The sequence below is a fragment of the Carcharhinus amblyrhynchos genome, chromosome 20 (assembly GCF_965287045.1).
Source record: "Carcharhinus amblyrhynchos chromosome 20, sCarAmb.v2.hapA, whole genome shotgun sequence".
Taxonomy (NCBI): Eukaryota; Metazoa; Chordata; class Chondrichthyes; order Carcharhiniformes; family Carcharhinidae; genus Carcharhinus; species Carcharhinus amblyrhynchos.
The window spans coordinates 28574394-28589265 of NC_137343.1; the positions used below are offsets into that span (position 1 = coordinate 28574394).

Genomic DNA, 14872 nt, shown 5'->3' on the forward strand with positions numbered 1-14872 from the left:
GGGTGGGATTGTGGTTGATATGGACTTGATGAGCTGACTGGCCTCCTTCTGTACTGTAGGGATTCTATGATAAGAATCAACGACATATATGGAGTTGAGCTGCAGATTAACCATGATGTAAACAAATGACAGAATTGGCTCGAGGGACTGAATAGCTTGCCCCTGAAACTATGTTAACAGGAATAAAGCTGGGAGTATTAAATGAAAGATTTCAATTTTGGGACTGCCCCACTTCATCTTGTCCAGTTAGAATGAAGACTTATGTAAATACACACAGTATCCTGTGACACCAGATTTTGTCTCCTTTCCAATTTTTGCTGCTAGTTTAATAATGGATTAATTTGGAATGAAAATTGGCTCAGAAATAATAGGGGGAAAAAGTGAAATGAGTTTCAAAAATAAATAAAATCTTGATCTTGTGGATGGAAATCATCAACAGTTTTGGCTTTAGAGCCATGTGCCATATACAATATTTTATCAGAATCATTTTTGAACCATGTCTAATAAAGTAAATGATTCACATTTTATTTTGATTGGTGACTACAGCCCTGATTAGTGGTAGAAATTACATATTCTGCTGCTATTATATCTTGACTTTATCAAATTACTGTGTTACAGTTGGTGATATCCACCAAATATTAGTTCAAATTTCTTATGACTTTTTTTTAAATCCCAGAACACAAACATAGATCTGGAAAATGGCACTATTCAGAAACAACGCAATGAATTACAGCTGCTTGTTGCAGAACTGAAAGATCGGGACAAAGAGTTGAATGAAATGGTAGCTGCACACCAAAAACAGCTTCTGGCATGGGAGGAGGATCGCCTGCGCATACTCAGCCTGGAAGAGAGATGTGCTAAACTGGAACGTTAGTATTGTTTGAAAAAAAATTGCAATAGATCTAGATGGCTTAACCACAAAAGCAAAATGCCAACAGTTTACTCTCTGTCCCAAGATTATGATAAGGCCTTGGCTTTAGAGCCATGTGCCATATACAATATTTTATCAGAATCATTTTTGAACCATGACTAATAAAGTAAATGATTCACATTTTATTTTGATTGGTGACTACAGCCCTGACAAGTGTGACAAGTGTGCTATTCTGGATGAATTAGCAGAATTCTTTTCTTGGATTCACTTTTTTTTGTCAGTGGGAATGTTGTAGGTCGCACTTCTATTTCATAAACAATAGCAGGATTTATTCAACAGCAAGCTGTACTTGTACAGTGCGTTTGGTTTAGTAAACCATCCCAAGGCATTTCGCAAGAGCAGAATTTAACACTGATCCTCGTAACGAGATAGGACGATGTGATCAGCGACATAGGTAATCAAGAGTGTCTTAAAGGAGGAAAGGAAATAGGAGGACCAAGAAATGCAGGAAGATGATTCCAGATTTAGTGCTTAGGCAGCCAAAGGCAGGTCTGCCAGCAATGGAGCAATTAAAATCGAGAATGTGCAAGAGACCAGAATTAAAGGAATGCAAAAATTTTGAGTTGTAGGACTGGCAAAGTTACAGAGCTAGGGCTTAAAGCCTGGCAGGATTTGAAAATAAGGTGAAAATACTAAGATCAGGGCATACTGGACCTGGAGCTATGTTAGCTACCAGACGTGAGTGATGAGTGAATGCTAGTTGGTGCAAGGTAGGATACAGGCACCATAGTTTCGGATGAGCTTAAATTTATGGAGGGATTATGGAAGGCTAACCAGGAAAGCATTGAGGTAATCGAGTCCAGCGGGAACAAATGTATGGTTAAGGGTTTCAGCAGCAAATTAGAAGAATGAGGGGAGATCTCATTGAGACGTATAAGATGATGAATGGGATGGATAGGATAGAGGTGGAGAGACTCTTCCCGCTCAAAAAAGACAGTAGGACTAGGGGGCACAGCCTCAAGATAAAGGGGAGGCGGTTTAGAACGGAGTTGAGGAGGAACTTCTTCACTCAAAGGGTGGTGAATCTCTGGAATTCTCTGCCCGTTGAAGTGGTGGAGGCTGCCTCGCTAAATATTTTTAAGAAGCGGGTTGATGGGTTTTTGATAAGAGAAGGGATTAAGGGTTATGGGGAGAGGGCGGGAAAGTGGAACTGAGCCACGACAGATCAGCCATGATCTTATTGAATGGCGGGGCAGGCTCGAAGGGCTAGATGGCCTACTCCTGCTCCTATTTCTTATGTTCTTATGTTCTTAAATACAGTCTGGAACAAGTGGAGTCAGGCAGTATTACAAAGGTGGGCGTATGCTCTCTTGAGGATGGTGTGGCTGTGTTATTAGAAGCTCACGGTCAGCCATAACGTCATGGTTGTGAATGGTCTGCACCTCAGACTGTCAAGGAAGAGGGATGGATCCATTGGTTGGGGAATAGAGTTTGTGGTGAGCACTGAAGTCAATGGCTTTGGTACTCCCAGTATTTAATTGGAGGAAATTTCTCCTCATCCGGAACTAGATGTTGATTAATCAAGAATCACTAACGTGAGAGAGAGATGTAGAAGATAGGAGCAGGAGGAGGCCATTTGGCCCTTTAAGCCATCTCCACCATTTTTTTTATCATGGCTGATTGTCCAACTTAATAGCCTAATCCTGCTTTTTCCTCATAACTTTTGATCCCATTTGCCCCAAGTATGTCTAGCCGCCTCTTGAATACATACATGTACAAGGGAATATATATCTTGATATCTGAGAAATTACAGTCAAGTGTTAGTTTGTGCTTTCATGAATGAAGAGTGGGAAGAACATAACTTTCCATAATTAAGCCTTGCAAGTGCCATAACTTAGATTTTTGTCTGAAGAAAGATCTTGTATATAATTTATTGTGATGAGCTAATCACAAATTGCTTAGCCACTTCTCAGTTGAGGTACAGTGATGTTATTATCACCAACCCAGCATAGATTGCTGCTTTTCAGAGGAAAAAGATGGTGAAGAAGAATAAATGTGTGCATTAATTGTTCTAAAACACAGTTGAATAAAACCACATTTTGCTGGATTAATGCAAACCATTATCTACTGATTGGAAATGTGCAAAGGGATTTCAGATGAATGAATGATCTAGTTTTTACATAGTTGCTATATAATCAGTTGGCAACATTGTATTTTACTAGATGAACTGCGAAACAGGAATGAGATCATTAGATCATTAGGTGCACAACAAAAGATTTTGGAATCTCAGCAATCTGATTGTCTGAAAACACTCACCAGTACCCAGCAACGGCTGAAGGAAATGTCTGAAAAAGCAGCAGACTCAGCTAGTAACTGTGAAGAGTTAGAGGTAGGAGTGCCAATAACAAAATTGTAGTTCGTATTACTATTTCTGCCTTGTCAATTACCTTATTTATTATATGTTTGGATTCTGTTTGTCTCAACCAGGATAGGAACAAAAGCCTGAATTCCTCCATGCTGGAACTTTCAGCCCAGGTGGGACAGTTACAGGCACGTGAACAGGAGCTCACTACAATGCTGGAATTAAAGGTATTAGAATTATGTTACAGAAGATGAACAAGTGCTTAGTGAATACTTGGCAAATGTTCTCTGAACTCTAGCTGAAAGTGGATCTTTCCATTTATGATACAGTTCAGATGTATATATGCCAGTTGGAATGTGATGGTGTGATAATAGTAGTGCAATTGATTTTTTTTATGTTTAAGGGGAACGTTTAAAAATTTAGTTTTATTCTACCGACAGTCGGAATGTCTGACAGGAATGCAACTGGGGTGCTGGGAAAGCAGGATAATTACTCATTTTAGCCATGTGGTGTTTACTTTGGATAGAGCTAATAGATTTTTATTCATAGATGGAGATTTCCCCTGGGGCTTTTGATTAGATTGATTGAAAGGGCAGTGAGTTATCCATCAGGAATGGTGATGGGAGGAGTGAGGTCTATAGCAGGGAAAAACAAAGGAGTTTGTTACAGGTTTGCTGAAGTCAGAGTCAAGTGCAGGCTATTCCTGAGAACTCACCACAAAATCTCTCTGAAAGCCTCAAGACCATTAATATCATTTAGAGTAAGTATGCCTGGATTTGTTAACTGTGTTTACTTGAAAGCAGTTTGGACCTATGCATGAATGGATGGGGCTTATGTGGGACTGGAACTGTCATAAGGTAGAAAGTAATTTTAAATGTTGTTCACCTGTTGATGGTTAAGCTACCCCATTTGTTTGAGTTATATTTAAACTGTGTATTTAAATTAAATTTGCCTTATTATAAAAGGCTCCTAATTTGTTAGTGGAATTATTTCTGGAACAAAGCATTCTATCCTCACATTAATGCCAAAATAGAAAAAATTGTTGGGGTCTAGTCTGGCTTCATGATGTAGCCTGGGTTCTGGTCCTGACTCTAACCATGGTTAGATACTATTAAAGCCAGTAGCTCTTGAAGGAAAAATACTGAAGTTTTCTATATCTGACATTATGGATGAGATTTTCCAGACATGTCCACCCCACAACCAGGAATTCCCGCCCGAGGTCAATGAACATTTAAATAGTCCATCAAATTTTCCGTTTCACTTGTGATGGTCCCTGTAGCAGGTGGGATTAGAAAATTTTCCCCAATGTATTCGCTAATTAACCTTAGATTTTAGATAACTTAAGCAAATACATTATTGACCAGTTCTTATTTCTAATCTTATTTAACAATGTCTTGGTATGGTTGTTCTGTTAAAAGATCTATGATGCACCCTATTATTCTACACCCAAATATGGCTTGTGATTCTGGCTCTGATGTGTTTATGTTAACTCTAAATTGCACCTCTGTATTAGAGGATAGAAACATCTGAATGAAGACATACCTTGTATCAAATTTAGGTTTCACTTTCTAAGAATCACTTTTTATGCCACAATAACTATGGGTTTTGTTACCTTATGTTTAGGACAAGGATATGGTTGAAGCCACCAATCATATTGTGGATCTTACAGCTAGGTTTAAAACCTTAGAGGGTGCGCTGCGAGAAGCCAGGCTAAATGAAACAAATACCAGAAAAGAAGTGCATGACTGCAAACAACATTCAAAGAAACTAAGACATGAAATCTGCAAGCTTAAAGGTAGGCTGTGGGTTACCATTGAAATATTGAATGTTTTAAATAAAAATGTATTTGCTATGGACGAGAACAATTTGGTTCTTATAGTTGATTATCTGATGCAGTGTTAAATCACAAGCCAGTCACAATGCAGTAATGTTGATCATTGCTCAACTCTGACACTGTGTACTCCATGAAAACATTGGAGCAAATGTCTATGTTTCTGTGCCTGGGAAAATTGGATGAGCTGAGTGTAGCTGATTCAGGTAAATCAAGGCGGGAGGCGCACACGCCCATAAGAACCTAAATGATGTTTGTCGTCTTAAGTGAAAGGGTGAAAAGTTGGTCCTTTTGCTACCAGCACAGGTAAGAAAAATCCAGCTCATAGAGCAGACAAATGCTCCCTCAATGTTTTGGAGTTAAAAAAAACCCCCACAAATTTAATAAAGGAAAATAACTTGGGTGCGCTTTATATTAACTTCAATATCTCAATCCTTCTAAAGTATTTTACAGTCAATAAATCACTTATAATGTGGCAATCAGTTTGAACTTTGAAATCAGATGCAACCTTGGTTTAATTAATGCCTCAAACAAAATATGGCATGTCTGACAATGCAACATCCCTCAGTGCTGGCATTGTACTTTGATCCTGCAGTGCAGCTGACAACCATAAGATCGTTTGACTAAAGAGGTGAGAGCATTTAAGATGCACTAATGACCAAATTAAAGCAGTGATAATTTGGTGCCAGAAACTTAATTTAAATTGATGCCAATTGAATAAATGGGCAGGTAACAGGTGCTTCTTCTTATTCACTGGTGAGTTTGCTGAGTCGATTTACTTTCCAGTTTTCCTGTCCCTAAGAGGAGGTACCAGGATTTCATTAATACTTTTTTCAGTGTTGGATGTTCTGCGCTTTGTGGAATTCTCCTATTTGAAAATCCTGGGAATCTTTAAATATTGTGGCTGTTAGAAAATATGCTTTATCTATCTTGAAAATCTCTTATGCTTAAGATCATTGTCTACCTTGTGACCAGATATCTGCTGATTTGTTCCCCATCAGATTAATCATTATTTTTCGAAGTTTTATTCCCATGTTCCATTTCCACTTTCCGCTCCACCGGCACCATCTCCTCCTCCTTTTCGGACATGAAAGCTCTGGCTTGTTGGGAAGCGGCCATTCTTCAAGGGTGATCTTGGTTAGCAACTGAGCCTTGTTCCACATCCACACGTATATACAGTAAATCCACATTGTCAGTTGTGGTTCTGTTCCTGAAAATTGCAACATCAAGTGAAAAATCTTTGTGAATGAGGAGATCCATAGGAATCAGTATTAAAGCTGGAGTTAGATTCCTTCGACATTTCTTCTGGAAAAATTGGGGTAAAATGATTGACCATGCATATGCAGCTCTGTGCCTTCCTAACTGGATATACATTGATATCACTAAATCACTATACACTAAATCACTCAAATCCTGAGATGCTCAGTTTCTGTGTCTCACCCAAAGCATTCCTGAAACTCACCTCAATGTTTTGCTTGCTTTACTTTCCCATCCTCATATTTTGATTTGATATATTATTGTCACGTATTAATATATAGTGAAAGGTATTGTTTCTTGTGTGCCATACAGACAAAACATAGCGTACATAGCGAAGGAAAGAGTGCAGAATGTAATGTTACAGTCATACCTAGCGTGTAGAGAAAGGTCCATTCAAACACCTGATGGCAGCAGGGAAGAAGCTGTTTTTGAGTTGGTTGGTACGTGTCCTCAGACTTGTGCATCTTTTTGAAGGTGTAAGAGAGTAGGTCCAGGGTGCGTGGGGTCCTTTAATTATGCTGTTTGCTTTTCCGAGGCAGCAGGAAGCGTAGACAGTGTCAATGGAAGGGAAGCTGGTTTGAATGATGGGCTTTGTTTATGACCCTTTGTAGCGTGGCATGATGGCACAGTGATTAGCACTGCTGCCACACAGCACTGGAGACCCAGGTTTGATTTCTGGCTTGTGTCACTGTCTCTGTGGAGTTTGCATATTCTCCCCATGTCTGTGAAGATTTCCTCTGGGTACTCCAGTTTCTTCCTACAGCCCAAAGATGTGTAGGTTAGGGGCATTTTCCATGCTAAATTCTCCCTCAGTGTACCCAAACAGGTGCCAGAGTGTGGTGACTAGAGGATTTTCATAGCAACTTCATTGCAGTGTTAATGTAAGTCTACTTGTGGCAATAAATAAACTTCAACTTTAAAGTTTAACTTCATGAAAGGAGCCATGGGGGGTGGGTGGTGAGAAAGACACTTGGTCCCTGTCCTGCCCCACCTCACCCTACATATGTGCTCCTGGGGTTGAGCCTTGCTCTGTGTCTGCATCCTCAGCCTCTGGTGACAGTGGCAGCAGTTCCTGCATCAGAGGTCAGCTTGGGGAGGGTGGGGTTAGAATGCAGATGGCATAAAATCATAAAAAGGGGTCCTAAAGAGAAAACCAATGTTTTAGCAAAATGACAACTTAATGAGGACTTGCTGGATTTACTGTTAGGAGTCATTAGATACTGAGGCTGTGTTGGCAGCTGCTTCAGAAGAAAGTGAGATGTTCTGAGAGGGGGCTAAGGTGAAATATGGGATCAAACATGCAATCAGGTACAATGCTGTTCTTGTCAATTTGGACTAGTGTGCCCCTCTTGTGGGGGTCATGAATTGGATTCAATTTGAATTGGTTTTTGGATCAAGCAAGGAGATGGATTGTGGCTTGCCCTGTCCCTTTTGCATTTGGCTTTGTAACTCTGAGAAAGGAATGCAATGTTTAGAAAGGCATCATCCTTTGGGCTTAATGGAACATAAAATTAGGAGGCTGAATTAAACTACAATGGCAAATCAGTACTTAGAATAAAAGTTACAAAAATGACTTTTTAAACCAAATGCATATTAAAATATTTTTCATGGTGACAACTGACTAACATGGTTTAAGCAGCTACACCCAGTGGTCGTGAAACAACACTACATCATAAAATAAGCGCTTGATTGTCTTAATAGCAGCACAGGCAAAGGCAGTTTTAAAGAATTCAATTTAAGTCCGATTTTTGTTTTATTCCCAATTCTAAACATCCTTTCTGTCACTTCTGAGATAATTGCATGAAGTTTGTACAAATTTTTCTGTGGTGTATCTGAAGTAATGTTGTCATAATCTCAGATGACCATTAGCTGGTGGTGATTTAATCTGAGGATCACCACATTTCAAGTGAGGGGTAAGGTCGAAACATAGAAAATAGGAGCATTAGAAGGCCATTTGGCCCTTTGACCATGCTCCACCATTCGTTATGATCATGGCTTGATCATCCAACTCAATAGCCTAGTCCTGTCTTTCACCCATATCCTTAGGCCCCCTTTGCCCTAAGCGCTATCCCCAAGATTGCTTCTTGAAAACATACAATCTTTTGGCCTCAGCTGCTTTCAGTGGCAGAGAATTTCACAGGCTGACCAATCTGGGTGAAGAAATTTCTCTTTACCTCTGTGATAAATGGTCTACCCTGTACCCTCAGACAATGATCCCTGGTTTTAGGCACCCCCACCATTGGGAGCGTCCTTCTTGCATCTCCCATGTCTAGTCTATTAGAATTTTAGAGGTTTCTATGAGATTCCACCCCTCCTCATTCTTCTGAACTCCAGCGAATATAGTCCTAATCGATTCAATTTCTCCTCATGCATCAGCCCCGCCGCCATTCCAGGAATCAGTCCAGTAAACCGTTGCTGTACTCCCTCTAGAGCAAGGACATCCTTCCTCGAATAAGGAGACCAAAACTGTGCACAATTCCAGGTGTGGCATCACCAAGGCCTTGTGTAAGTGCAGCAAGACATCTCTGCTCTTCTATTCGAATCCTCTCATTATGAAGGCCAACATACCATTTGCTTTTTTTTTTACTGCCTGCTGTACCTGAATGCTGTAAACTGGTATGTGACTGATGTACGAGGATACCCAGGTCTCGTTGCACATTCTCCTCTCCTAATTGCTATTCAAATAGTAACCTGCCTTCCCGTTTTTGTTGCAAGTGGGTAATCTCAGATTTATCTGAATTAATTTGCCCACTAACTCAACTTGTCAAAAGCACACTGAAGGATCCCTACATCCTCCTCGCAGCTCGTCGTCTCCCCCAGCTTTGTGTCATCTACAAATTTGGAAATAATACATTCAGTTTGCTCATCTAAATCATTAATATATATAGTAAATAGCTGGGGCCCCAGCCTTGATCCCTGCGATGCCCCATTTGTCACTGCCTACCATTTGGAAAAAGATATGTTTGTTTCTACTCTTTGTTTTCCTGTCTGCCAACTAGTTTTCGATTCATTTCGATACACTACTGCAATCCCATGTGCTTTAATTTTACACATTAATTTCTGATGTGAGATTTTGTCAAAAGCCTTCTGAAAGTCCAAATAAACCACATCCACTGGCTCCCCCTCATCAACTCTACTAGTTACATCCTTGAAGAATTCCAGTAGATTAGTTCAGCATAATATCCCTTTCATAAATCCATGCTGACTCTGTCCAATCCTGCCACTGTTTTCCAAGTATTTTGCTATAAAATCTTTGATAATGGGTCCCACTACCAATGTCAGGCTTACATGGTCTATAATTCCTTGTTTTATCTCCAGCTCCCTTTTTTTACAAACAGTGACATTAGATTAGTTACCCCACAATCTGTAGGAACTGTTCCAGACCCTGTAGAACCTTGGAAGATGACTGCCAATGCATCCACTATTTCTTGGACCACTTAAGTACTCAAGAAGGTAGATTATCAGGCCCTGGGGATTGAGCAGTCTTTTATCCCATGAGTTTCCCCAACACCATTTCTCTACTAATACTGATCTCCTTCAGTTTCTCCCTCTTCCTAAACCCTGTGTTCTCCAACATCTCTGGTATCTTATTTGTGTCCTCCTTTGTGAAGACAGAACCAAAGCATGTATTCAGTTGGTCAGTCATTTTTGTTCCTCACTGTAAATTCCCCTCTTTCTGACTGTAAGAAGACGGGGCCTTCATGAATAACCGCAGCCAGACTGGGAATTGAACCTACACTGTTTGTGTTGCTCTGCATCACGGACCAGCTATTCAGCCAACTGAGCTATCTGACGCTCAAGAGGAAATTGTGGGTCCCCTAGCAGAGATATTTAAATCATCGACAGCCACAGGTGAGGTCCCTGAAGATTGGAGGGTGGCAAATGTTGTGCCTTTGTTTAAGAAGGGCTGCAGGGAAAAGCCTGGGAATTATAGGCCGGTCTATGAAATAATGAGGGGCATAGATCAGAATTGACAGTATTGTTGTAAATATGTTTGTCTCAGATCCTGTCTTTAAGGATTCTGGTATATTAAAAGCTGAATCATGTTACAGACCTCACACCCAACAATTCTCTACCACTTTGTAGTTGCGTGAACTTCTTTTAACACTGTGTAGAATCATGTTTTCAAGTTACCTCAACAGTGAAAGTCCACCAACTGAGATTTCCTCCCTTTTTATTTAGATGAGTTAGATGAGAAGACAGTGGAAAATAATGAACAAAGAGAAGAAATTATTCGTCTTAAACAAGAGAGGCAATATCTAGGAAATGAACTCACTTTAGCAAGTAAGTGAGTGAACTCTGAGGAATCACTGAAGGTATTGTGTAAGCCAGCAAGGATTCCTGGTCTGTCTCTGGTCTCTGCGAAGTTAACTGATTCTTGCTGGAGTGGATATAATCCAGTACAAATGGCCTTGTATTCGGGGAAAATAGAAGAGAAATATGCTGGGATCCTGCATTTTTTTTTAATCCATTGACTATTTAATTAAATGAAGATGCCTTCTGCTGTTTCGTTCACAGCTGGTACAAATTACATAGAAGAGTTTTACAGGAGTTATTGAAGGGCTCTTGGTGTCCATGGATCTGCACTCCACTGTGTGTCAGTGGTTTACAGATCAGAAACTAACAGAAAAACCATAGAACAAAGAAAATTACAGTATAGGAACGGGCTCTTCGGCCCCCCAAACCTGCACCAAACATGCTGCCTACCTTCCAAGGACCATATCCCTCTATTCCCATCCTATTCATGTACTTGTCAAGATGCCGCTTAAAAGTCTGCTTTCACTACCTCCTCCGGCAACGAGTTCCAGGCACCCACTACTCTCTATGTAAAACACCTGCTTCATACACCTCCTTTAAACCTTGCCCCTCACACCTTAAACCTATGCCCCCTGGTAATTGACTCCTCCATCCTGGAAAAAGCTTCTGACTAACCACTCTGTCCATGCCTCATAATCTTGTAGACTTCTATCAGGTCTCTCCTTAACCTCCGTCGCTCCAGTGAGAACAAATCAAGTTTCTACAACCTCTCCTTGTAGCTAATGCCCTCCATACCAGGCAACATACTGGTAAATCTTTTCTGTACCCTCTCCAAAGCCTCCACATCCTTCTGGTATTGTGGCGACCAGAATTGAACACTATATTCCAAGAGCGGCCTAACTAAGGTTCTATAAAGCTGCAACATGACTTGCCAGTTTTTAAACTCAATACCCCAGCCGATGAAGGCAAACGTGCCGTATGCCTTCTTGACTGCCTTCTCCACTTGCATTACCACTTTCAGTGACCTTATAATCTTATTAATAACTTGATGCAGAGAGATAAAAATCTTCCACTTTATTTTAAAGTGATGCTTCCCAAATCATTCATTCAAATCATTTTTTCAAATTTCAAAGCTGCTTGCTCACTTTGCTTATCAATACTCTTAAGGGTTCTGCCATTTACTGTATGTTTCCTATCTGTAGTAGACCTTCCAAAATGCATTACCTTACACTTGTCTGGATTAAATTCCATCTGCCATCTCTCCACCCAAGTCTCCAACTGATATGTATCCTGCTGTATGCTCTGGTGGTTCTCATCGCTATCCGCAAATCCACCAACCTTTGTGTCATCCGCAAACTTACTAATCAATCTAGTAAGTTAAGATTCTCCTGTCTCCTTCTTGAGCAGTTGCTTCCTTCCCACTGAATGACCTTGAATTATTTTCCACTTTAATTTTTGCAACATTCTGTGACTTGTTATTTATTTTGTCAAAGGCTGTTTCAGATATTCTAGCATGTATGTCTTCTGAAGTATTTAGGTGTATTTAAGCGTGTGTGTTTTTTGTTTACTTCCCTGTGTTGTTTCCCTGCCCAGTTGGAAGTGCGCTGTGACCTATTATTTATGTAAAATCCAAACAGATTTGTGATTTTCGCAGCCATGAGTCTTGCATCTGCAATGTATAAAATAACGGGTTTGGGTTAAAGAGAATATTCAGTCTCTTGTGATTTCACTTCAGTTGAACGGGAGAAGAGGAAAGATCAGATATTGGAACTGGCAAGATCAAAGCAGGATCGAGCAGACACCGAACTGCATGGTCTTCGGCAGGTCAGACCATTTGAAGTTTGTCGATGTAAATCATTAATTAAATATTGAAGGACAAAGTTGCTCTGAAGGAATCAGATTGGCACAAGAAGAAAGTTGTATTTGGTCATTGTGTATACGACAATAAATAATTCCCAAGGTCATTAGAATATTCAGTAATTTGATTTAATATTTAAATAAATTAATCATCACGTTTAGCGAGTGAAGATTGAACCGAATAAACCTAGATGCTCCCAAATGTATCATCGATAAATGATAACATCATAAGAAGAGTAGGCCATTCAGCCCCTCGAGCCCATTCAAATCTTCAGTTGGATCATGGCTAATTTGTATTTCAAATCACTTACTGCGGCCGTTGACCCCACATCCCTTGATATTGTAACCAATCTGCCTTGAAAATTGCTATTAACCCAGGATCCATCATTTTTTGGGAGAGGAAATTGTAAAACGTTGTTTTACAATTGCACTGTTAAGTGGCCTATCTCTACTTTTAAGATTGTGTCCGCACCAAAAGTAAGTTTTCCTTTTTGGGTATTTCCATTAAGTCACTTTCCTCAATATAACATGTCCTTATAGTCCCCAGCATCATTTTGACTGATGTTAATCTGATCGGTGTGTAACTTCCTGGTTTCTTCCCCTCTCTGTTTAAGAAAAGCCTTTTTGATACCGATTAGTTCTTCATGGTTCGCTTAAGTGCGGAAATACATTTTGCGGCACAGAGCAAATTAGGAAAAGGATTACCTTTTAAATAATTCATTGTATGTATGAAATATTTTCAGATCTTTATCAGGTCTGCTACGTTGATCATATTAGCGACAAATGCAAGTCTAAGCTTCAGAAGCTCTGGCATCACCTCGTTTGTGCACAAGTGTGGTTATGTGGCATCAGTTTCCAAAAGAATTGAACTCTGAGGTGTCTTTAATGCCTTGGTTAGGAAAAGAAACCCCTGAGTATAAGACCGTTAAAGGCTGTGCTTTTTCTTCTACCCTACAATTGATCGTTAAGCTGTGGATTGTACTTGCAGTAATAAACTGCAGATTCAGATATAGGAACAGGAGTAGGCCATTCAGCCCCTTGAGGCTGCCCTGCCATTCAATAGGATCATGGCTGATCTGACAAAGTTCCTCACGTCCACTTTCTTGCCCTTTCCCCTAACCATAAAGACCATAAGGTATAGGAGCAGAAATAGGCCATTCGGCCCATTGAGTCTGCTTTGCCATTCAATCATGGCTGATAAGTTTTCGAACCCCATTCTCTTGCCTTTTCGCTGTAAACATTGATACTTTAACCAATCAAGAATCTATCTATCTCTGTCATAAATATCCTCAATGACCTGGCCTCCACTGCCTTCTGTAGTAATGAATTCCAGATTTCCACCCTCTGGATGAAGAAATTCCTCCTCATCTCTGTCCTAAAGGGCCATCCCTTTACTCTGAGACTGTGTTCTGGGATCCTACTCTACCCAACTAATGGAAACATCTTCCCCACATCCACTCAATCAAGGCCTTTCATCATTCTAAGTTTCAATGAGATCCTCCCTCATCCTTCTAAACTCCATCGAGTACAGACCCAGAGTCCTCAGGCGTCCCTCATACGTCAAGCTTTTAGTTCCTGGATTATTCTTGCGAACCTCCTCTGGACCCTCTCTAAGGTCAGCACATCTCCTTCCTAGATACGGTTAACCTGCGATTCCCTTACTGATCAACTATCTGTCTACCTCTGTCTTTAATACACATGAGGTCTCTGCCCCCACGTCTCTCTGTGACAAAGCATTCTAAAGCCTCCTGACTTTCTTGAGAAAAGAAATTCGTCTTCATCTCAGTCTTAAATTGATACCCCTTTATCCTGAGACTATATGTTGCCTGGTCCTAGACTCTCACAAAGGGCAGGTGGGGGGGAGCCTTGCAGCATTTACCGTATTGGTCCCCTTAAGAATCCTATATGTTTCAGTGAGATCACCCCTCATTTTCTAAATTCCAATGAGTACAGTCCCAACCCATTTAACCTTTCCTCATAAGACAATCCCTCCTTCCCAAGTATCATCAAATTGAACCTGCTCTTAACTGCCTCACATGAAACAATACCCTGACATAAGAGGCCCAAAACTGCACACACTACTTCAAATGTGGTCTCACCAGTACCTTATACAGTTGCAGCAAGACTTCCCTACCCTTATACTGCAATCCCCTTGAAATAAGGAACCAACATTCCACTAACCTTTCTGCAGTTTTGTGCTCTCTTTGGGGAACTTGTGCACAAAACACAAAGTCCCTTTGTGTTGCAGCTTTCTGCGGTTTTTCTCCATTTAAATAATACTTTGTTCTTTTGTTCTCTTTTCCAAAATGAACGACTACACATTTTCCTACATTACACTCCATTTGCCAACTCTCTCCCACTTACTTAACCTATCAATATCTCTTTGTAAACTGTTTGTATCTCTCGGGCAACTCGCCTTTCCTCGTACTTTCATGTC

At 40.4% G+C, this 14872-nt stretch overlaps 1 protein-coding gene across 2 annotated transcripts in view; it reads left to right on the plus strand.

Moving 5' to 3' along the window:
- ccdc62 (coiled-coil domain containing 62) overlaps window positions 1-14872 on the plus strand; it is a 53715-nt gene that overhangs the window by 13472 nt on the left and 25371 nt on the right. For both annotated transcript variants that reach the window (XM_080208350.1, XM_080208351.1), the window contains exons 5-10: window positions 677-869; window positions 3094-3260; window positions 3359-3460; window positions 4857-5028; window positions 10504-10605; window positions 12314-12402. In XM_080208350.1, the coding sequence (XP_080064476.1) occupies window positions 677-869; window positions 3094-3260; window positions 3359-3460; window positions 4857-5028; window positions 10504-10605; window positions 12314-12402 (825 nt within the window). The remainder of the gene's footprint in view (window positions 1-676; window positions 870-3093; window positions 3261-3358; window positions 3461-4856; window positions 5029-10503; window positions 10606-12313; window positions 12403-14872) is intronic.